The 24851-nt window shown below is 33.8% G+C and overlaps 1 protein-coding gene across 2 annotated transcripts in view; it reads left to right on the top strand.

Annotated features, from left to right (window-relative positions):
• The first annotated feature begins 290 nt into the window (after nt 1-290).
• Nucleotides 291-24851, top strand: part of LIPI (lipase I) — a 57276-nt gene continuing 32715 nt past the window's right edge. The window contains exons 1-7 of one of the 2 annotated variants that reach the window (XM_067739221.1): nt 291-670; nt 2889-2997; nt 4842-4943; nt 15480-15569; nt 16530-16697; nt 18387-18491; nt 24465-24576. In XM_067739221.1, coding sequence (XP_067595322.1) covers nt 359-670; nt 2889-2997; nt 4842-4943; nt 15480-15569; nt 16530-16697; nt 18387-18491; nt 24465-24576 — 998 coding nt within the window. In that variant the 5' untranslated portion in view covers nt 291-358. The remainder of the gene's footprint in view (nt 671-2888; nt 2998-4841; nt 4944-15479; nt 15570-16529; nt 16698-18386; nt 18492-24464; nt 24577-24851) is intronic. The other variant, XM_067739222.1, reaches the window with a different exon arrangement.

Here is a 24851-nt window from a genome sequence, read left to right as displayed (position 1 = left end):
CACGGTTGCTATTTTGTACAGATAAAAATTCTTAATTTTTAGCCAACCACATTTATTTCTATATTTCATTGTAAATTTTGAATACATCTAGTTCAAAAAGTCTATTTAAGTAATCAGCGAATTACTTAAGACATTGTAGTTGCTCAGAAAATTATGTTAAAAGGCTAATAAAGTGAAAACCTCCCCACCCTCCAAGTTCAATTTTTTTCTTTGCAACAGCAACAGGAATCGAATCAAATACTATCCCAATACTCAGCTTGACTGACTTCTTTTTTTTATTTCAGAGAGTAAAGGACCATGCCTTACATTCTCTCACCTAAGTTTAAAGGATTCCTTCAGAGATCTGTTTAATCCCAAAATGGAGATATTTTTGATATTGTATACAAGGAACAACCCGAGCTGTGCTGAGTCACTGTTTGAGCAGGATAACTCACTTAATGTTAATTTCAACACAAGAAAGAAAACAGTCTGGCTTATTCATGGATACAGACCAACGGGCTCCACTCCACCATGGCTTCAGAACTTTGTGAGAATTTTGTTGGACCAAGACGATATAAATATAATTGTAGTAGACTGGAACCGAGGTGCTACAACTTTTCTTTACAGTAGAGCGGTTAAAAATACCAGAAAAGTTGCTGTGAGTCTGAGTAGGTACATTCAGAATCTTTTGGTAAGTCTGGAATTTTATGTGTTATATATGTTATACAATATACAGTATGTTATGTAATACTGCAAAGTGGTAATAAAATACCATTTTCCTGTAGCATTTAGAATTACTGCATTGATATGCTAATGTATGCAGCCATCTTTTCTTTGTGTAAGGATAATTCTATACCTAGACGTGACCTTAGTTTTTAAAAATTACCTTAAAGACTCAATTATTGTGTTTTATCTTAAAATCTTTTAAGATTTTTGTTTTTTTAACTCTACCTATACTTCAGGATAATGTAGTGATTCTATGTATACAGAGGGGATAAACTATACAATCATTAGATTTTTTAGATATATTTTCTAAGGTACGTCTAAAATGTTTCAAATTAATCAAGTGTGCGTTGGTAAAAGTGAGGGGAAAACAGCTTGAAAAGTAGCATACTTTTGCCAACCGTGGAGGCAGGGCTCAGTTCCATTTACGTTTATCCAGCATTTAGGTCCAGGGTTGGGATGAGTCAAATAAATTCAGGCCAGCTCTAGATCATCTATAGTTTGACTGATCTTTGACTGCTAAGTCAATACATATGAAGATCCATGTCTGTTCTAGAGGGAGGTGGTAGTGATGGCACTCGAGAGAAGGAAGGGTGATATATGATTTGGGGACATTCTTGAGCTTGAAATCGCCTTTGAGTTGTGTTGTGCTGAACTTCCAAGCCTCTGCTGAAATCGAGCAAGCATCATAGATCCAAGAAGCAGTTGCACACAGTGGTTAGGAGTCAGACTGGAGGGGTTCAAAGACCACCAAATCCATATCATCTGTGTGAGTTGGAGCAATTGCTTAACTATTCTGCCTCATTTCCTTGTCTATACATTTGGGATAACAAAACTTTCTAACAATATTTTATTTAAGTATTAAATGAAATTAATTCTTAACCAGCACTTGGCATATAATAACCATTGAATAAAATTAGCTATCATTATTATTTTTACATCCTCAAATTTGGACAAAACCAAACTATGCCTCTGGAGACAGAAGAAGTAATTGATTCACCTGTTCTTACTGATAGTCTATAAATTGCATAATTGATTTTTCCTTTTAGCGGTGGTCTTTGCTCTAATTCATAAGTATGTACCTCAAAGTGTGGAACATGTGAATGTTAAGTAAAGAAATTTAGGAAAATTGTAGTATTAGATTTCTAACAGTGCTTTTGCTTGCAAAGTCTCCGTATTAAGGAGAAGGGATGAAAAGTTCAGTAGCACTGAAGTTGAGAGTGATACTCCCTGGAGGTTCCAGGCATTGGTCTGAGAAATTTGTTGAAGAAAATTATCATTCTGTGCCTGGAAAACCTGAATCTAGTTTCTCATTAGAGTAAATTTTCCACATCTTTCTGTAAGCCATTGGATGTGTCACTGTGTAGAATGGACCATGACCTGCTTCCTGAGAGTGTGGTAGAAGAAATTCTTCCTCATTTAAGTTCCTAATGCCCCCCTCCCCCTCCCCTGGGCTGAGACTCTAGAAGGTGTTCAAAACTTGGGCTTGGAAGATCAGACTCCATTACTCTCCAGCTTGTGCTGGGGGAAATCACTTAAAATCTCTGAGTCTCATTTTATCATCTCCAAAGTAAGGATGATTTTTCACACGGTTCGGTCTTCCTAAAGTTTTTGACACAATCTACAGATAAAAAAGGGAGGTAGATTAGTTTATATTTTGGAGTTGAACAGACCTGGATTTCAAGTCTTTTTCCCTTATAGTAATAAGTATATGAGACTTTGGGCAACTCATTATCAAACGGTATTTATTCAGCATTTAATAGATGCTGGGGAAAGTTTTAGGCAATAGGATAAAAATATGTAACTCATAGGACTATTGTGAATATTACATATGAGATTTAAAAAACACATACCAAGGTAGCTAGCACAAAGTTAGTTTTGTTATTATTATTACAAAATGCTTTATTAATTAAATGTATTATTTTGCATATGCTATTCTAGATAAAAATGACGTTTTCTAAATTTTTAAATAAAAATTTAACGGTATTAAAACTGTACAGAAAAATCAGATATTTTATGGAAAAAGTTGAACAAAGATATAGTTATTTGAAATTATAAAATCCCATTCCCTGTCTCCCAGAAATGGATTAAACCAGAAAAAATAATGAATTTTAGAATATTGATGCAACAGGCATAATTTGTGATTTTCTGAAATGAAAATTGTAACATTGTATTTTGAATTGCAGGGGCATGGAGCATCTCTTGATAATTTTCATTTCATAGGTGTGAGTTTAGGGGCTCATATTAGTGGATTTGTTGGAAAGATATTTCATGGTCAAGTTGGAAGAATAACAGGTAAAATATTTTTGACAAAATTAATATTTTAGTATACTTTTAGCCTCAGAAGTTATTACTTTATTTAACATTTAACAGGGGCAATATTTAAGGAAAGGAAATGATGCACAAACTTTTTTTTTCTATATCATATTCAGATGCTGGTCTTTGTTTGGTTAGACTCTTAAGTCTTACTTATTTCTTCACCAAACTTAAATTACCCATATAGAAATGAGAGGAAAATGATTAATTTCTGCAGTCCCATATGAATTTTAAGGACACATTATTGTATCAATCCTAAGGAAAGTTTAGCCCATTAAATGTAAAACTTTTTTCATGTATTAACTAAGAAGATAACCTATTACCATGTACTTAAATTTTAGAAACTTTAATGTATTTTAATTCTCTTAACAATTTTACTTGAACACTAGAAGGGAGGATCAGGAGTTAATATCCATGCCTGAGGGATTCTGGACCCCAGTTCTCCTTGTATTTCCTTAACAAGGTTACTGCATCCACAAAGCTTAGTAACCAAATAATGCTGACATGGACGTTCAGGCTTCCCTTTAGGAATGGTGGTGATTTAAAAACTATCCTTCCCCAGTTAATTTAGCTTTTTAGAATTATTGAGATCTATTCCCATAGATGATTTGTAATAATTTCAAATGTTAATACTAGAGTCTTAAGTTAACAAAGAGGGAGGGTAGAGGTGAATAACTTGTTTAGATATTGAGGATCTTTACAAACCTTAAGTATACCTTACTTACTTTGATCAGTTTTAACTTGATTCTCATTATATGGATGTGAAAGTTGAGGTTAACTGAATGAATGCAGGAGCGTCAAAAAGTTAGTAACAGCTAAGCCAGGATTTATACAAAGGCCTCTAGCATCCAAAGTCCATTCTCTTTCAACCACCATACTAGCTCAATTTGATCTGCTGGTAATCCTACTTTATTTTAAGGTGTGTTGATTCACATATTGGTCTAGTTTGAATGGTTCCACATGCCAAGCAATCATCAGGATTTAAAAAGCCAGCAAATGCAGTGATTCTACATCAGAACAATTTATAGGAAGAGAGAAGTTTCTGTCTCATTCAGTCATGTGGGCCAAATAAACTAGGGATAACAGAAGGTACTGAGATAAAGCAATATTATATTTTACTTTTTAAGATGCTTATTGCCCTATTGCATAGATGTTCTCAAGGCATTGCATTTCATGTCCTCCCCACCTTTTTTGACACACTGCAGTAGGTCATGAGCTTCAAATTTTTATTGAGAATTTCAAGTATACCAGAAATAATATCTATATTTTATGAAACTTTTAATATATTTTTCTTATGTGTGTGCGGGAAACTTTTGTGAGAAATGAATGATAAGCTAATAATAAATATGTTTTATTCCAAGCTCAAATTGCACTTAACATTTTAGACCTATAGAGAGATCCAGGATGAGCTGGTGCAGAATGAGGCTCAAGACAGGACCAGGATAGTATTTATTATTTCCCCTCCTCAGCAGTAGTAGTAGTTACTTTCTATTACATAGAGATATACTATCAGTGTATTCCTAATTACTTCTTAAGTAAAAATGCTAAAAAAAACCCAGAATATTTTGTCTAGGCATCTGTAGTGTGGCTTAACACTACATCACTGATGAACTCTGAAGACTGGAAAAAAGATTATTCAAATAAAGAAGATACTTGCTATTCATCTAATTTCATTTATTGTTGGATTTGTTTTTGGATAGGTTTAAGCTAAAACTGTATAGGCTCATTATGTTTATAATGTAATAATAATGCAAGCATATGACCTACTGAACTCTGTAGTATGACTTGATTAATAGATTAATAGCTTCTTTCTTGAATTTCAGGTCTTGACCCTGCTGGACCACAATTCTCTGGAAAACCATCAAATGGCAAATTAGATTACACTGATGCACATATTGTGGATGTCATACACACTGATACCAATGGTAACAACGTAGGATTTATTGCTTAATTATTTGAAAACAGGAAAGGAGATGTAGACACTGGGGAACAGGAAAACTTAATAAGAGAGAGTAGTGGATGAAGTGATAAGAGTGTAATTATATAGTGATTATATTTCCCACAAGCAACATTTCTTGGAGTTAGTGAAAACCTGTGGTGTCCAATGGAACGCTTTGCCTTCAGCTTTCCTCTTTCAGGTTTTAAGAAATGTCATGTCATCCTAAAAAAACTGAAATTTGATAAAAAAAATATACTTCATCCTTTTCATGTTATTAACATTTTATTGATTTGATTACAACTTCCCTCATGCTTAATGTTCCTGATGCATTTAGATTACCATTCTCTCTTATCATTTTATCACTTTGTTGTATGTCAACTCAAACTCAGCACAGATCTTCAGGCACAGAGAGAGTACTTTTCCCTAACGATTTTTAATTATTTTCCTCAAAATGTCTAACCGACTATTGATCGTTTTAACCAGAGTGCGTTGGACAGACACTTTCAGGTAATATTTTAGATGGCCCAGATCCCCTTCCTGAGTTGAAACTGATGGTACTAATATTTATTGAGTACTTCCTATATACGAGGCACTTCAAGTTCTTTATGTGAATTAATTATGGAATTCTCCTAAGTCCCCATGAGTAAGTAAACGTTATCATCCCCCTTTTACAAATGGAGAAGAGGCTCAGGTCAAGGTGACAAGGCCAGTAGGAGGCAGAGTCAGAATTTGAAATAGAATCTTCTGATTCCAAAATCTGCACTTCACCAGTATGCTGCTCAAATTAACTGGAAATTTACATGTGTTTGGTTGGGGTGCATGGGGAGGATATAGTGCTAAGGCAGAGACAGGAGGAAGTGACCCAAAGACTGCTCCCAACTCCCTGTTTCCTCAGGTTTATTTTCTCTTTGGTCCAGGTAATTTATTTTCTCCCATATTATTCTGAATTTACCCTGTGGTGATCCATACCAATGATTCTGTGAGATATATAAATACCATTAATGCCATAGATGACAATTTTTCAAATTCTGTGTCTATATGCCCATGGGCTGAGCCTATAATCAGAACAATTATGCTCTTTATTTGGAATCTAAGTTCATCTACATCATACAGAGAGTCAGTGCCTAAAGTCTCATAGTTCTGATACCCTCAACCTTTCACGTTTTCTTTCTCTAGCCCTGTATATCAGCTTAACATTCCCACACACAGCACACCTAGTGCCAATTACCCTGCAACTTTGAACTCTTCTTTTTGAAATTCCAACTTCAATTCTGCTTATCGCCTTTTGAATTGGCTCTTCATACTTTTTATTGTTTTTGTTTGCATTTTTGACTTTTCCTAATAAACTGTTTGGATTGTCTTATATTCTTAATATCTTTTGATGACTCAGCTTATCAAATCTAACTTTCCACTAGATGCCACATAGTTGGCACCTTTAACTGATCTTTTTATGACTATCACAAATGAGGAACACAGATTTTTGATACTGCATATTCACCTGTCTCAAGGAATCTCTGAATGAGATACTGCCCTTTCCTTAAATACTAACCTATGAGTGCATTTTCTACTTGCCAGTAATTCTTGTCCTTTTTCAGTTGTATATGCTAAGGAAGCTATGTTGCCTTTCATAATTGTTGATTAGGTAATTTGAACAAACATTCCTGCTGGGATATAAGGAAAAAATTACCAGTCTAATATCCAGAAGACAGAAAAATTCCAGGGAGATGAACTGGTAATTTGGAGTCACTTTCCTCTGGTGTAGAGAATATGGGAAGTGTTTTTGAAACCCTCATATGAGGCTTGTAAAACATCTTATACTACTTTTTAGGACCCCAAAGGGTAGCGCTATAGGAATAAAGGTAAACTTGAAATAAACCAGCCTTTTTATAATCTCTAGAAAAGCTTTTAATAATCTGAAGTTGCCAGAAAAATCTCATTTATTGTGTTTTGTTTAAGGAGCTCTTGGATTGTTGGACCTGCTAGGTACCTGATAGAAGCCAATAATAGTCCTTTTTTGTAGGAAGATCACATCATCCTTGGTCTCAAATTATTTTTATAAATATATATATATATTTATTATTTTTTTTTTGCGGTACGCGGGCCTCTCACTGTTGTGGCCCCTCCCATTGCGGAGCACAGCCTCCGGACGTGCAGGCTCAGCGGCCATGGCTCATGGGCCCAGCCGCTCTGCGGCATGTAGGATCTTCCTGTACCGGGGCACGAACCCGCGTCCCCTGCATCGGCAGGCAGACTCTCAACCACTGCGCCACCAGGGAAGCCCTATAAATATATTTTTAAATGTCCAGCATCCAAATAAAGATAGCCAGGTACACTTGAAGCAAGAAACGTGCATGAGAACCAACAGAAACAATAATCAGCAGAAACAGACCCATAGGCCTGCAACTATTGGAATTATTATACACTGGCTAAAACGTGCTTAATATTTTCAAAGAGATAAGATAAGACCGCAAATATCAGCAGAGAATGACATTTAAGTATAAATATGACCTATTATATTTGATAAAAATAATAAAAAGTTTTTAACTTAAAAAATAAAATAATTGACAATTATTGAATGGGTTGAACAAAAATTTTGAATCAGGTAAAAAGAGAAAGCGAGTGACTTGGAAAATAGGTGAGAAGTCTGTTTCTAGAATAAAGTAAAAGGGTACAATACGGAGCAAAAATCAGAGAGCAGACCATACAGAGAGGTAAGGGGTACATAGGATAAATAGTGAGAAGGTCAATCATGTTTCATTCAAATTCAAAATAAAAGGAGAGAAAAATGGGACAGAAATGATATCTAAAGATAATATCTCAGAATTTCTAAAAACTGAGGAATTATAATCAATAAAAAAATTGGAATGCAGTTAATTCCAATGTGAATAAATAGACGTCCTCATTGAGACACATGATAGTAGAGTTACAGAAAAGACCACAACAAAGCATACAGCATAAAATTAAATGAATAAAAAATGACCCAAATTATAACTAGTTTCTCAACAGAAACAGTGGAAGCTAGGAAAGAATAGAGTTATATTTCCAATATGGTGAAAGAAAACAGCTGCCTAGTATCCCAATCTGTTTCAGGAAAAAAAAAAGGAAACTATATAGTTTCAGACAAGTATACACTGAGAGAAACTGTCATCAAAAGAAGGAAAATTATCCTTTGATGGCTATTCAGGAAGGAAGACTATTGAAAATGGTAAAATACAGTTCAATCTAAATGGATGTTGATGGCATAAAACACATTGTTTTATGAAATTTGGAATATATAGAGAGGATTAAAATATATTACAAAAATAGCATATTTTGGGGGCTGTTAACTGAAGTTCAAGCATTTTTTGTTCCTTTAATTGTATGGAAGAAAGGTTAAAAGTAATTGTCAACAGTTGGTATTTATAAATCAAGGCTTTCTGTTAAATCTCTAGGTATCCAAAAAGAAAAGAGTAAAAGAGTATATAACTTCCAAAGCAATGGAGGACAAAAGGGAATAATTTTTTTTAAGTCCAAAAGAAGGCAAGAAAGGAGAGAAAGAATCATAAAGATCAGACAAAGTAAATAGAAGTAAATAATATGATGGTAAAATTAAACCCAGCTATACCATTAAATGTAAATAGCCTAAATGAAATTTAGCCTATTAGATTTAATTAAAATATGGTGTCACACTTAGCTAAAAAGACAAAAATTCAATTATGTGTTATTTATTAAAGACATATATAACAGTAAGGAAGCAGAATATGTGAAAGTAGAACATTGATATGCAAATATTATCCACCAAAAGGTGGTGAATCTACATACATTAACTTAGACTAAAATAATTTTATCTCAAAATTAGTAGAAACAGAAAGGCTTAAAATTATAAAACTTTCAACTCATCAGGAAGATAGTTTGTATATACCTAATAACATGGCTTAAAATTACATAAAGCAAACTTTACACTATCCCATTGCAGAAAGAAAAGCAACTGCGCAATCATACTGGGAGATTTTAATTAGAAAAATTGATCTAATGGACATTTATAAAACATTATACCCAACAACTGGAGAATATACATTCTTCTAAAGCACCATGGATATTTTAGAGAAACATTATACACTGGGCCTTAAAAATATTCTCAAAATTTTCATAGAGGGGGAAGCATAAAAGGTAGTATTCTCTATATTCAAAGCAATTAAACTATAAATAAATAAGAAAAATATAAGTAGAAAATCCATATATTTTTAGAAGAAACATATTTTTAGATAACTAATGAAGGAAGAATAAATAATAATGGAAATATAAAATATTTTGATTCAATAGTATTAAAGTTACTACATATTAAAGTTTGTTGGAGTCAGCAAAAGCCATGACTAGAAATAAATGTCCAGTTACAGATATCTTAAAAGGCTGAAAATCAATAATCTAAGCATCTATCTTGGGAAATTAAGAATTAAACATAAAACATACCCATAGATATTAAGAAGTTGATGATAAACATACAAAAATGGAATAAAAATATCAATTAGAAGTGACATAAAAAGCCAAAAATTTGCACTTTAAAAAGACAACATTAATTATTTAAAACTATGTCATTTTTACCTTCTTTCAATAAAATGAAAGGAACATAGAATGCTTGAACTTTATATATCACCCTCCAGAGTAATGAGTCCTTGGAGAGAAGAAAACAGAAAGGACAAGGAGAGAAAACACAACTAATATCAATAATAATAAAGGAGATAGTGTTACAGATACTATAGATATTAAAATCATCACAAAGCAATGTAATGAACAATATTTTGCAAATAAATATGAAAATATATGACCATATGGTATGATATATGAAATATAAAAATTCTTATGAAAAGCAAAAGCATTTACCAAACTGACAAATGAAAAGGGAAAGTTTGAAGAGTTTTTTAACTATTGATAAAATAGAAACTGTAATTTAAAGCCTTCCATCAGAGTAAATTCCCAGGCAAGTTTTTGTTCTCTACCAAACAATTAAGTGATAAATAAGACCACTGTTTCACAAACACCTTCAGATAATAACAAATAAATAGGAAATGGTTTGCAACCTTTTTAGAAAGCCATCACAAACTTAATGTCAAAAGTTGAGAAAGACATTGCAGAAAAGACAGTTTGCTGGACATTCTCTGTAATAATCATAGATGCAAAAATTCTGCATAAAATATAAAATTAGTAAGCCAGCAGCATATAAAATTGGTACTGAATCACATCCATTTGGATTTATTATCAAAAAGCAAATGTAGTTTAACATTCAAAAATCAGTTTCTTAATTCATCTTAGCAAAAGAATAAGGGAGAAAATTCATTTAATAATCTCAATCAAATGAAGAAAAAGCTTTAGGGAGAATTTATGTATGGCAAAAACTGGAAAATTGGGAAAAGAAGTAAAATTCCACAATCTGTTAAAATATATCTATTCAAAAATCTGTAGAAAATGTCACGTTGATGATGGAATTTGGAAGACTTTCTTTCTGAGACTGGGAACTGGAAAAGGATGCCTAGTCTAGTCATTCTGAAGCAACATTTTACTGGATGTCTTAAGTGCAGTAAGGGGAGAAAAGTATTAAAAGATATAAAAATATAAAATCATTTTCAGATGATATGTTTGCATACATAGATAACCCCAAAGAATCTCCAGATAATTAGAATTCACAGGAAAATTTAGCAAGGTTGTTGAATATAAGCTATATATACAAAATTCAATTCTTTCTAGGAACCAGCAATAAGAGTTAGCAAATAAAACTTCAGAATTATACCATTTTAATAAGATAAAATCTAGAAATAACTCTTAAGAAAATTGTGCAAGTGCTCTACGCAGAAAACCACAAAACATTGCAGACCAAAATAAAAAGGAACTAAACCACACATATGAATGTGAGTTGTATACATGTCAATTTTTGCAAGTTGACCTACAGATTCAATGCAATCTTTGTCAAAAGCCAATATTTTTTAAATAACCTTACAAGCTAATTATAAAATTAACATGGAAATGCAAAGGGTCAAGTATTATTATTCTTTTTTTTAAAATTAATTTATTTGTTCATTTTTGGCTGTGTTGGGTCTTTGTTGCTGCGTGCGGGCTTCCTCTACTTGTGGCGACTGGGGGCTTCTCTTGTTGCGGAGCACGGGCTCTAGGCACACAGGCTTCAGTCGTTGTGGCTAGCGGGCTCTAGAGTGCAGGCTCAGTAGTTCTGGCGTACAGGCTTAGCTGCTCTGCAGCATGTGGGATCTTCCCGGACCAGGGTTCGAACCCATGTCCCCTGCATTGGCAGGTGGATTCTTAACCACTGCGCCACCAGGGAAGCCCCTGTTAAAGTGTTCTTGAAGAAGAAAAAAGTGCAAACACATGTGCTTCCGGATATCAAGTCTTATGAAATGGTAATAGTGGAGACAGTGTCATTAGTGTAAGGGTGACCAAAAAGTCAGTAAAAAAAAAAAACACCGCAAAACAGGGCTTCCCTGGTGGCGCAGTGGTTGAGAGTCCGCCTGCCGATGCAGGGGATGCGGGTTTGTGCCCCGGTCTGGGAGGATCCCACATGCCGCGGAGCGGCTGGGCCCGTGAGCCATGGCCGCCGGGCCTGCGTGTCCGGAGCCTGTGCTCCGCAATGGGAGAGGCCACAGCAGTGAGAGGCCAGCGTACCACAAAAAAAAAAAAAAAGAAAACAGAGTTATGGGACTTATTACATTTATTATGAGTTTGGTACTGCTGGACGGTGTGAAAATGATTCTTTTTTTTTCTGGGTTTCATTTTTTTAATTGAAGAATAGTTGATTTACAATATTGTGTTAGTTTCAGGTATACAGGATAGTGTTTCTCTTTTTTTTTTTTTACAGATTATATTCCACTATAAGTTATTACAAGATATTGGGTATAATTCCCTGTGCTATACAGTAAACCCTGTTGCTTATCTGTTTGATGTATTAATCCCATACTCCTAATTTGTCCCTCCTCCTGCTCTCTCCCCTTTGGTAACCATAAATTTGTTTTCTATGTCTGTGTGTCTGTTTCTGTTTTGTATATACATTTATTTGTATTATATTTTAGATTCCACTTATAAGTAATATCGTATTTGTTTTTCTTTGTCTGACTTATTTCACTGTGCATAATATTCTTTAGATCAATCCATGTTGCTGCAAATGTCAATATTTCATTTTTTATGGCTAAATAATATTCCATTCACATATTCTTAATCCAGTTGTTGATGGGTTGCTTCCATGTCATGGCTGTTGTACATAGTACTGTTTTGAACACTGGGGAGCATGTAACTTTTCAAATTGGTGTTTTCATTTATTCCAGATATACACCCAGGAGTGGAATTGCTGGATCATATGGTAGTTCTATTTTTAGTTTTTTAAGGAACCTCCATACTGTTTTCCATAGTGTCTGCACAAATTTACATTCCCGCCAACCATGTACGAGGGTTCCCTTTTCTTAACATTTGTTATTTGTAGACTTTCTGATAAGTGGTTCTGTGTCAGTCAACTGAAAACTCAAAATGAAATAAAAAGGTCTCTAACTCCCATAAAACACAAAAATTCTTTTCCTATGGTGTGTATAAATGTGAAAGGAAAAGCAATAAATATTGCTTGTAATATTACAAGATATTATTTAAAAAATCTTCATAACATTTTTCTTCAGTGTGCATGAAAAAGCATAAGCCAAATTCAAACATTAAGATGTCCGATTATATTAAAATTGAGAACTTCACTAAAGAACACTTTATGAAAGCTAACAGCAAGGCAAAACAGGAAAAGAGATAAGTAAGCACTATACATCAGTAATAAAGAAAAATACAACTTAATTAAAAAAAATCAAGACTTGAACAGACATTTTACAAAAGAGAAATTCCAACTAGGCAATGGAAAGTTCTTAAAATCTTCAGTGAGCAGAAACATGTAAATTAAAACCCCAGTGAAACAGCACATGCCTACCAGAATGACTAAAATTAGAAAGCCTTACAAGACCATTTATTGGAGAGGATGTAGAATAACAGAAATGTTCACATGTTGTTGGTAGGGCGTAAATTGGTACAACCTCTTTGGCAAATTATTTAGGATTATTTATTAAAATTGAAGATATTCATATTCTATAACACAGCAATTCTACTCCTAGGTATAAAACCAACAGATATTCCTTCACATATGCATTGATGTGTGTGTTCAAGAATGTTCATAGTATTAACACATATTAACCCCAAATTTGAAACAACATATGTCCACCAACAGAATGGATAAATAAGTTGTAGTATGTTCATTCAATAAAATACTATATAGCAATGAATGATTACAAATGAATGACTACATTTACACCTGACAATGTGGTTTAATATCACAAATATACTGATAATTGAAAGAAGCCAGATACAAATATGAATACAAATATATTTCCAAAATGAGCTAATCTAAAATATATTGTTTTAGAGGCATCCGTGGAAGGTAAAGAATAGCAATAGCAAAAAAGAAAAAAAAAATTAAAAGTAAACATGGTTCTTAGTTTTATAGAAAAGTAAGAAGCTAGTTACTGGGTTAAGGTCACACTGGGAGTTTCTAGGTTCTATTTCCTGACATGGGTGTGGTAGCTAAGTGGCTATTTGCTTTATATTCATTAATTAATCTTTAGTTTTATGTTCTTTTCTGAATGTAGGTTTTATATTTTACAATAAAAAGAAAATTAGAAAGCCATATCTGCTCTCCCCACCCTTCTTGAAATCAAAAGAATGAATGGCCTAAGCAGACCAAGCTGCCCTGCCCCTTCCATCTGATAAAAGGGAAATGACATGCCTGAATCAAGGGCTGCTTGTAATAATAAATATCTTTTGCTTCTTCCTGATTCCTGAGCAGTCTTCTTGGTTTGATTTTACTTCAGAAGCAGATTGGAGAAAATGATGGCTCTAAACCTGAAACACCCTAGTCTTGGAACTCTATGTTGAGTTCAGATAGGAGGAAATTGTAAAGATCTCCAAAATTATTGGACTTTTTTGGGGTTATATTTAGAAGACTGTCCTTCCTTACTAAAATTCCACAAGCTAAGTGGATAATGGAATGTAGAGGAATTGGTTAGCATACCCTCACCACTGTCACAATCAAATCATACATATGCTTCCCTGGATTCCAGGGAGTTCTAAGGAAGTCATGTAAGGTGTCCTTTGTCTTTCCTTATATGCTGTATCCCCTCCCCTGTAATGTACCTGCCCAGTGTCCTCATGCCCTGCTAACACCTCACTAGCTGTTATCGTGTTCCGATACATACTAGAACTAAATCAACTAACTGCAACTTAATCCGTACCGTCAGACCCAAGTATTTATCTTCATTGTACTGAATCTATTGCTGATCTCTCTCAAGAGTTCATTATGTTGTAGGAAATTTCTTGTACCCCAACCCAAAGCATTGCAATCTTACTTGGCAGCAAGATTTTATATCTAACCGCAGTCCTGAATATTCTGAGCTTGCTAACCTCTTTCCTTCCTATGGCTCCCCTGGGTTATAGACCCCATAGTGGTAATGCACCCAGAACTTGCATCTTCCCTGGTGCCCCAAGGTTCTACAGATACAGTTGGCCGTCCGTATCTGCGGATGTGGAACTCTTGGGCACAGAGGGACGACTGTGCTGCGCCATTTTATATATGGGACTTGAGCATCCTCAGATTTTGGTGTCCGTGTGGGAGGGCGGGAGACTGGCGGGGGGAGTCTTGGAACCAATATCCCATGGATATCAATGGACAAGTGTATACAGAAACTCTTAAATCATAGCTACATGTTTCGTGTCACTCTGGCACAACTTGTTCCAGCAGAAGCAGCGTTCGATTTTTCCAGTTAGTGAGTCTAGCACCAAATCCTACACATTATTATCCAGAATGAGAGCGAATGATCACACTCACCTAAAAGATCCTAAATGACTTGGCTTCATTTCCTCCAATGCTCTTTCTCACGCAATACACCAGCTAACCTGGATTCTTTGAATACTCCATGTGCACACAGATACCTTCTTGACTCACTGCGTTGCTCACATCCTTCACATCTCTGCTCAATTCTCACCTCCTCAGTGGGAAATTCCCCAACCAAACTACTTAAAAGTGCAACCTAACACACTCACTAGGCATTCACTGTTCCTTATTCTACTTAATTTTTCTCTACAGCACTTATTATTATCTGACATACTGTATTTTTACTTGTTTATTATGTCTTTCTCCCATTAGGATGTAATTTCCACTATGATAAGGATTTTTGCTCTATTTTCCTTTTTCACTTATATATTCATAGCGCAAAGAACTGTGATGGACCCATAATAAACTGATCACATGTAAATGTGTTAAATTAATGAAACATAATTTGCATGAGGAATTAATTGAGGAATTAATACCAGAAAAACTCAGCTTTTAAAAAATAGCATTTATCTTATTTTCAATTCAAATTTTGAGTCACTTTCAAAGGATTTTATAGGAGATTTTGTTTTACATAAGTGTTGCTGACCTGATTATATTTACTTTGTGATTCTTGGGTGCTTTTCTTCTCAGGTTTAGGCATTAAAGAACCCTTGGGACATATAGATTTCTATCCAAATGGAGGGAAAAAGCAACCTGGCTGTCCTAAATCAATTTTTTCAGGTATACCAATAGTATTTTAGAATAAATTGTGCATGAGTCAAAATAATGAAAGAAAATCAGTTTACTTTTTTCCCTTATTAATCTGGGGGCAAGATTTTTTTTATCACCATTGCTCATGATTCAGGAGTTATTGGTGGAAAATGGTTTAATGTGATCCTTCTCGGTTCATAAATGTTACCAGTAGACATCCCATTTGGTTATGGGTGAAACCTATTACATTATAGTCTCAACAGTTTTAGTTTATCATTTTAAACATTAGGAGAAGTTATAAGTCAATGAAGAAGCATGTATAGCAACGTTATATAACACAAGTTTGGCTTCAGGATTTAATTTTTACCATTACCATAGTATTGTACAAACACAGATTTATGAACTTCTGCACTTGGTTATTCTGTACATAAATAGCTGAGCAACATCTCCAGGTGTGGAATTTGGCTCACTTCAGAGCTACGGCAAAAAAATGTTCTGAGGTCTACAGTGGCAACCAGTCACGTACCACATCATTAAAGGCCACTGCAGCTAGAGAAGTTTGGTTAAAGGGATAGGGATGTGAGAAGTTACGAAAGGAAAGAGACATGATAAAGTTTTAATGTCGCCTTGTTTCACATTCATCTCTGACACTGAATAGAAATGTTAAGCGTGAGAGTTTAGAAGGGAGATATGTGTACACTAGTTATTAAATATGGTAGCACTGTGTGTAGAGTTTGTTGAATAATTGAAATTAAACATTTTTGCTGTGTTATTACTTTAGAAAAATTTCTAATAAATCTCATGTAAAAGGCATATTACATTTAAGTTTTAAATGGTAACATTTGTTTAGGTGCCTGAGATAAAACTGCATTGTAGTCAGCACTTTGATATTCATACAGTGCACAGCATTAGGTAGAACTTAATATTTTTTTTTCAAACTTACTTGAACTTGGCTTAATACATCTAACTGCTTGACTTTGAACACTTAAGGACTTGAATTTATTAAATGCGACCATCAGAGAGCAGTTTACTTATTCATGGCAGCTTTGGAGACAAGCTGCAATTTTATTTCATTTCCTTGTCATTCGTACAAAGATTACAAGACTGGTTCATGTGTGGATTGTGCCGACTTTAAGGAAAAATCGTGTCCTAAACTAGGTAAGAGAGATTATCATACTTACTATACTTCTTTGTGGAAAATGAACAATGTAATTTTGTTAGTAATTTCTGCTGGAAGCTTTCATACTTACTTGTGAATATGCTATTAACATTTTATGGAAAAATTTTCTGTGGAACAGAGAAAATAGTTATTTCCTACTAAATATTTTTCAGATTCTTAGTGAGAGGAACTTGGTCAACCTCCTTTCTGTGTTCCATGTTGTGGGCGCATTTGGTCGTCTCATGATGATACTTGTTCTTGATTCACAAAAGGATCTCACTCTTTAGCATCCATCTATATTTCCACTAAAGAAAGAAACTTGTGCATTCTTAGTGGTACTGAGGGTTTTGTTTGTTTGTTAGTTTGTATTTTTAAGGGAATTCTTAACAAGTGAAGAGGTGTGAACCATGGTTAGCTTTTCATTTGCTATTAGCAAGTAGATATGAATCACGCATGGTTCACACCATCTAAATCAATAAACTTAAGAGCAGTTAAGTGTTGCAACTTTTGATAACTAAAGCCTGCCAGTGGGAAATTATAGAGAAAAAAAGAATCCATATAAAAAATAGAATGTTAGAGCTGGAAAGAATCTCAGAGGCTGTTTGTTCAGGGTTTGCCAAAGACAATACCAGACCCCAAGCGTGTCATGGGCATGTAGACATCTGATCAGTATCATGATAGGCTCTACCAGAAATGTTTCCAAAGCCAAGTAACCTCAATGAAATGGGTAGCAATTACAAAGGCTGAATTAAACAGCCTCCTGCGGTTTTCTTTCACAGGAGGTTTATACTAATATACTAGAGAATTGCTAGAAGAGGCAGGCAATATGCAGGCTTTGCATGACTTATTTCCTCATAGACCCCTTCTGTCCACAAAATATCTTGTGGGATTAGTTTTCTTCAGTCCTCATGTTGGGGATTGCTTTTCTGGTCCCGTTGCTTTTCCATATAAATGAGGAAATTGTGACCCCGTGTGAACATATGGATTGCTGAAGGGCACAAGTGAAAACGGGAGTTAAATCTCTGAATTTTCAATTCAGTATTCTTTCTACTGCATTCAAATTTCGAATTCGGAGGTAGCAGTGTGGAAACAGACACATACATGAAGTAGGAAGCATATTAAATATGTGTGTGTGTATATGTTATATATTCTGTATGTACAAATATTGTTTGTATCTGAAATATATATTATACATACAATATATAGTGTACATAGATGCTATCTATAATATATACATTGTATATATAATGTATACATATGCGTACTGTATCTGTATGAATGTGTATATAGGATAATTGAAGGCTGTGCTCATGGAGCTAAATTCTGTGTTCAAGTTTTATCTAATCAATTTATTCTGCTGAATTAACTGAAAAGAGTTTCAAGTAAAATTCTGCATTTGTAATAGTAAAAACTTATACAAATGGACTTTAACTATATGGCATGTGCAAAGCTCTGATAAGGTTTCCAGGGAGTAGATTTATTTGTGAATCTTGAATTTAAGAGTTGTTACTGTAGTTGAAATAAATAGAATGTGAAATTATTTGAAAAATGATTTTTTAATTATAAAAATTCATAAATTATAATAATTATCATAATACATTGATCCTTTAGTTCTTTTAGTGATTTGATATTTTTGTATGCTATTTGATAAAAGTCCAATTACTAATATTCTATTTCTCAAATCTCAGGTTATCAAACTGAGCTATGGAAAGATGTTTTAAAAGAGAGAATAGAGAACAGAACTCTCAGGACCACTGTATTTTTGGATACTGTTGGCACAAATCCATTCTGTAGTAAGTTAACATTTTTAACAAATGAACAATTGATTAGTTTTATATAGTAATTCATATTTTTATTCAAAATTCAAATCTCAAAATGTACTTTCAAGGAACTTTAAATTTTGTTAGAGCCAGTTATACAAATTCAAATAAGGACTTAATTTTTGAATAAAATGAGCATATGCTTTGGGTAATATTCTTCCAAAAAAATCAAGGTCTTTTTTTTTTTACCCCCAATTTCCATGATTCTTCTTCCCATGTTTAGAGTTATGTCAGCTTACAGAGTTTAAGACATCTGTCTACACTATTTACCACCCTTTCAGAAACTGAAACTAAATTATATAAATACAAAAATATGCAAGTAAATAATAATCTTCCCAATATATTTAGACAAGAGGAAAAAATTTGAAGAACAGAAGAGAATCTCAGAAATGTAATAACTAATTAGATTTATGAGGAGCTATTTAAAAAAGTAAAATTATTCTGTTTGGAGAGCAAGATCTTAAAGTGCTTTATAAATAAAAGCAAATCCTATGATATGAAGAATCTTATGAAATAAGTTTCCAGTCACTGCCATTGATCTTGGTTACTGGGGAATAAATATTTAAAATAGACTCTTATTATTTTAAAATATTTTAGGTCAGTTATTGCAGATGTTTTGCAGTCAAAGTTATTATCAACTTTTAAGATACTCTTTAAACATTTGTGATGTGCCCTGTCATTCAGAATTGGGCTCATCCATTTTTTAATTTAAAATTTTTATTGAATTAAAATTTAGATTCACATGCAGATATAAGAAATAATGCAGAGGGATCCTGTGTACAATTTATTCAGTTTTCTTCAGTGGTAAAATTTTGTAGCACTATAGAATAAATGTAATATCATTACCACATGATACTGATATTGCTAGAATCCATCCATTTTATTTATATTTCCTCACTGGTGTGTGTGTGTGTGTGTGTGTGTGTGTGTGTGTTTAGCTCTGTACAACTTAATCATCATATAGGGCTCTGTATCTATCACCACAGTGAAGATATTGGACAGTTCCATCACTACCAGACCCTTTGGGTGGCACTTTTATAGCCATATATACCAGCTTCTTGTCCTGCTGTTTCTAATCCCTGACATCCATTAATACACTCCTAAAATTTTGTCATTTTGAAAATGTTATATAAAGGGAATCGTTCACTATGTGACCTTTTAATTGGCCTTTTTAAAGTCAGCATGATTCTCTGGAGGTTCATCCAGCATGTATCAATAATTCATTCCGTTTTATTGCTGAGTAGTATTCCACAGTACGTACGTACTGAAGTTTGTTATTCACTCATCTCTTGTAGGACATTAGGCATGTGTTTAGATTTGGCTATTATGATTAAAGTTGCTGTGGATATTTGTATAAAAGTTTTTGTGTGAATTTAGGTTATCATTTCTCTGTTAGAAAGGCCCAGGAATACAAATGCTGGGTCAGAAGTTAATTGTACATTTAACCTTATAAGAAATTGAGAAAGTGTTTTTCAGTGTGGCTGACCATTTTACATTACCTGCAGCAAAGTATGAGTGAGATAATGAGTGACTTCTTACTAGCATTTGGTGTTGTCATTATTTAAAAAAATTATCCCTCCTGATAGGTATATAGTGATGCCTTGTTGAGGTATTAATCTTTGTTGCCTTAATGGCTTATGAGATTGTGTATCTTCTCTGTATATCCTCTTTGGTGAAGTGTGTCTTTTGCTCATTTTCCAATTGGAGTTTTTTTAACTATTGAGTTTTGAGGATTCTTTATATATTTTTGATAGTAGTCCTTGTTTCCTTGTTGAAGATTTGGTTTGCAATTATTTTTTCCCAGTCTGAAACTTCACTGTCTTTTTATCTTCTTCACAAGGGCTTTCACAAGGGCAAAAGTGTTTACTTTTGATGAGGTCTAATTTATCATGTTTTCCTTTCATGGACTATGCTTTCGGTATCTAAGAATTCTTTGCTGAGCCCTAGGTCCTGAAGATTTTCACCCCCAATTTTTTTCTAACAGTTTTATAGTTCTGTTTGTTCCTTTAAACACAGACAACCTTGTTTTAAATTTATATTGAAAAGTACATACCCCAGAATATCTAAAATAATCATTGCCAAGAAGAATAAAGAAGAAATAATCAATTTGACCTTTCTTCTGTATCACATCTCTTTTTCTGATTCTCTTCTTCTGTCTTCCTCTTCTACCTTTAAGGGTTTGTGATTACAATCTTTGGGACTGCATTGGGCCCACTTGGATAATTCAAGATAACCTCTTTATTTTAAGGGCAGCTGATTAGCAATCTTAATTCCATTTGAGATCTTAATTATCCTTTGCCATTTCAGGTAACATATTCACAGGTTCCAGAGATTAGGGCACGGACATATTTGGGGAGGTCTACCACAATTATAATATGCATATGTGATTTTTCACAGTTTACTGGTATCAACATTTACCACGTCAAGTGAAACGTGGGAACTTCACTTCCATTTAGGTTATTTTACATTCTCCACTTTTATATATCATTGTCTTGAGTATCGGATCATGTGATAATTTTTACTTCAAGTATCAAATATGATGTATAAATTCACAAGGATAAGGATAATTTATTGTACGTACCCATATTTCTTCTCTTCCCATTATTACCTTTTTGTTTCTGATATTCCAAGATTATTTATTTCATCAATTCCTCTGTGTTCCTTCTTACAATATTTAAGAATGGGTCTGTTAAAGAGAAATCCTTTAAGTTTTTCTTTGTCTGAGAATGTCTTTATTTCTCCTTTATTCTCAAAGGATAGTTTTTCTGGGTATAAGATTTAGAGTTGAGTTCCTTCTTTTAGCACTTGAAAAATGCCGTGTCTCTTCCTTTTGGCTTCTGTGTTTTCACATGAGAAATCCATTGTAACTCAATTTGGTGTTCTCCTGTAGTTAACACATCATTTCTCTTTGGCTGCTTTCAAGAGATTTTTCTTTGTTTCTAGTTTTCTGAAGCTTAATTATAATTCTTTTGTTATACTCCCACAGGTCCCTGAGATTCTGTCCATTTTTTTTTCTCAGTCTGTTTTCTCTCTGTTTTCAGGTGGAGTTTCAGGCAGATCGATCTGTTCTCCAGTTCACTGATTTCTATCCTCTTTCATTTCCACTCCGCTATTGAGGCTGTCCAGTGAGTTCTGTATCCATTATGGTATTTGTCATTTATGTAATGTCTACTTTTATTTTCTTTTATAGCTTCTATTTCTTGGCTGAGATTTTGCTATTCCTTCATTTTTTTTCAAGAGACTCTGACTTGGAAGGATTTTTAGGACAGTTCCTTTAAAATCCTTGTCAGATAATCCCAGCCTCTGATTCATTTCAGTGCTGGCATTAGTCGATTGTCTTTTCTCACCAGAGTTGTGATTTTCTTTGTTCTTGGTATAATGGGTAATTTTCAGTCACATCTTGGACATTTTCTCTATGTGACAATTTGAGTCCTGTTTAAATCTTCCATTTTAGCAGGAGTTATATTGTTTAGGTTTTGGCTTTATGTATTCTGAGACTGTGAGTTTTAGCTACATAAAGCTTCAGGATTATCATATTCTCCTGGTGATTTGCTTTACTTTGCTCTTTTTTTGTGCTTCATAAATAAAAATGCATTTTTCTTTTGCCTCACAGACTATTTTATCAGATTTTATCACAACAACAATTTGTCTCATAGAGCCTTTGAACCTGTGTCTTCTTTTCTATCCTCAGTATTATATTCAGTAGTATTTTATTTCACTTATTTAACAATAAATAATTATTATGAATATTATCATTAATCAAATGCTCACTTATACTTACCAATTTCAGTTTTCTACATTTTATCTTGTCCTTTCCTCCCTTCCCAACTCCTTCCTTTGGGACTTAATTTCTATCTTGCTAAAATAGATCCTTAATGACTTTTCACTAAGTAATGTTTCTCAGTTTGTTTGTTTGTTTCCTTGAAAATGTCCTTATCTTTTTCTTACTCTGGAATGTAAATTTAGTCCGGAATAGAATTCTACATTGAGAGTTTTTTCATTGAGTACTTTGAAGATATTAATTCTCTCATTTTAAGATAATTTTCTTATCATTTATTAGCAGTCTAATTGTCCCCTGCAGATAATCTATATTTTTCTTCTGGTTAAACTTATGTATGTATATATGTATTTATTTATCCATCTATTAATTTATGCATGATTTGTTGTTATTTTCTAGTCTCAGTGGTCAGTTCAAGTCTCTATTAAAGAAAAAAATATTTGTGTTATTTCAAAATAAAGATTCATGTCACATTTTAACAGAAAACTCTCATCAGTCTGCTCTTCTTCAAAATTCTCCCTTCAGGAACAAGTTGGATTTTGTTTTTTCCAGAATTTAGTTACCATAATACTAGAGGATTTTTCATGTAAATTTTTGGAGGTCCTTAACCAATGGGGACTTGTAAATTTAAATTCTGTGTTACCTGGAGTTTTATTTAGTCTTAAGGAATTTATTTTTCCACTTAAGACCCATACACAACCAGTAGGAAGAATTTTTCAAGTTTCTCTTTCAATGACAAAGCAGAGAGCTAAGGTCCCTGACTGTGCAATGTTTTTCATTGTAGCTCCATCACTTAGTGTTGTCTCCTGCTGTACCATGGAAATTGACACTTCATCCTTTGTCTCCATGCTACACCCAGTTCTCAAGTCCCATGCAGATCCAGGGCTTCAGTTCTTCTTAAGCCTTGCCTTTAATTTCTCTTCATTGCTGTCTCCTGATATTTTCTCTTCCTTCATCTGAGCTTTGTCGTGTTTTCAATTTACACCCAGAATGTCTATACACTTGTAGCAGGAGGCAGGCTTATTATGTAACATCTCAATATATCATACTGCCAGGAATCATCTGAGCAAGTATGAGCACCCACTTTTTTGGGTGAGGGAACCAAAGTATTTTATCTAAAGCTGGGCAGTCACTTCAAAGTAAGAAGTGTTCCTTTATGTCTTTTGTGTTAGCAATTGATGAGGGTCAATTATAAATCCATTACCTTATTTGAGGTAGTACTAAGCATCTGGCATAGGCAAGAAGTTACTCTGGGCTGTTGAGTAGCAACATTTAATGGCTAGCATGCACAATTTTAGTACATATGTATTTCACAAGAAAAGTTCATCTATCCCATGTTCTGTTTATATACATTGTCTTCCAAGAGTTTTGCACAATACTGGGAAAATTCACGGAGAGTAAGAAATTTCTGTGTACACCAGACAATATCGGGTATAGGGATGAGTTCAGCATCTTTGCCTCTGAAAGATATATCAATTTTTTTGTACGGGAATTTTGAAAAAGAACTACTGTGAGCTCACTCTGTATAGGACTGTCTAATTTTACAGTCATTCCAAAACAACCAGTGAAATCGGGAATTATATTTGTCAAGCAAATTTAGCTAGGACTATTAATCAGATAATTAAGGAACCTTATCATATTTACCTTAGATGTGCTATTGATAGAGAAAAATTGTTTAATTGACCTAAATTCTGATATTTTTCGATTTGCAGACAAGTTAGTATTTACTAATTATTTGACCAACTTTTCACCATACCCATGACTGTCTGGCAAGCTTTTATTCCTCATTTTCAAGACCAGTTAAAAATTAACAAGAGGGAATTTCCCTGGTAGTCCAGTGGCTAAGACTACGTGCTCCCAATGCAGGGGGCCTGGTTTGATCCCTGGTCAAGGAACTAAGAGTTCTCAACTAAGAGTTCGCATACCACAACTAAAGATCCTGCAGGCCACATGCCACAACCAAGACCCGGCACAGCCGAATAAATAAATGTTAAAAAAAGATTAACAATAGGTAAAATATATTACATATGTACCAAATGAGTGCCTCTCAATATTATTTGCAGATATTATATATGCCTAGATTACATAAATATATATTTACATGCATATCTCCACCAAACCAAAGTTAAAAAATAACATGAATTGCATTCCATATTTTTGTTTTGTAGCCTATTATTTTGTTCTCAGTATAATTGTTCTGGATAAAACAATGAAGGATGGCTGTATTACATTTAAATTATTAAACCAACTTGGAATGGTTGAAGAGCCAAGGCTCTTTGAGTAAGTAGAATTTAGTATCTTTTTGTTTTGTAAAATATGTTTTCTTGAGCTTTTGGAGGATAATCTAAATAGTATAAATTTTCTATGCAGTGAGTCTTAAACTGTTAAATATTAAATGGATCTCTGGTGTCATATTCTAATTCATTCATTCTATGGAGGGAGATGCCGAATATGAAAGAAACTAAATAACTTGTTCATGTGATACATCTAGCTACTACAAGAGTTAGAAGAAGAGAAGAAACTTTCCACCTAATTTTGAACACTGATAGAATGCG

This window comes from Pseudorca crassidens, chromosome 5 (genome assembly GCF_039906515.1).
Source record: "Pseudorca crassidens isolate mPseCra1 chromosome 5, mPseCra1.hap1, whole genome shotgun sequence".
Classification (NCBI taxonomy): domain Eukaryota; kingdom Metazoa; phylum Chordata; class Mammalia; order Artiodactyla; family Delphinidae; genus Pseudorca; species Pseudorca crassidens.
The sequence above is the reverse complement of the archived record's forward strand: the minus strand, read 5'-3'. Positions and strand labels throughout refer to the sequence as shown.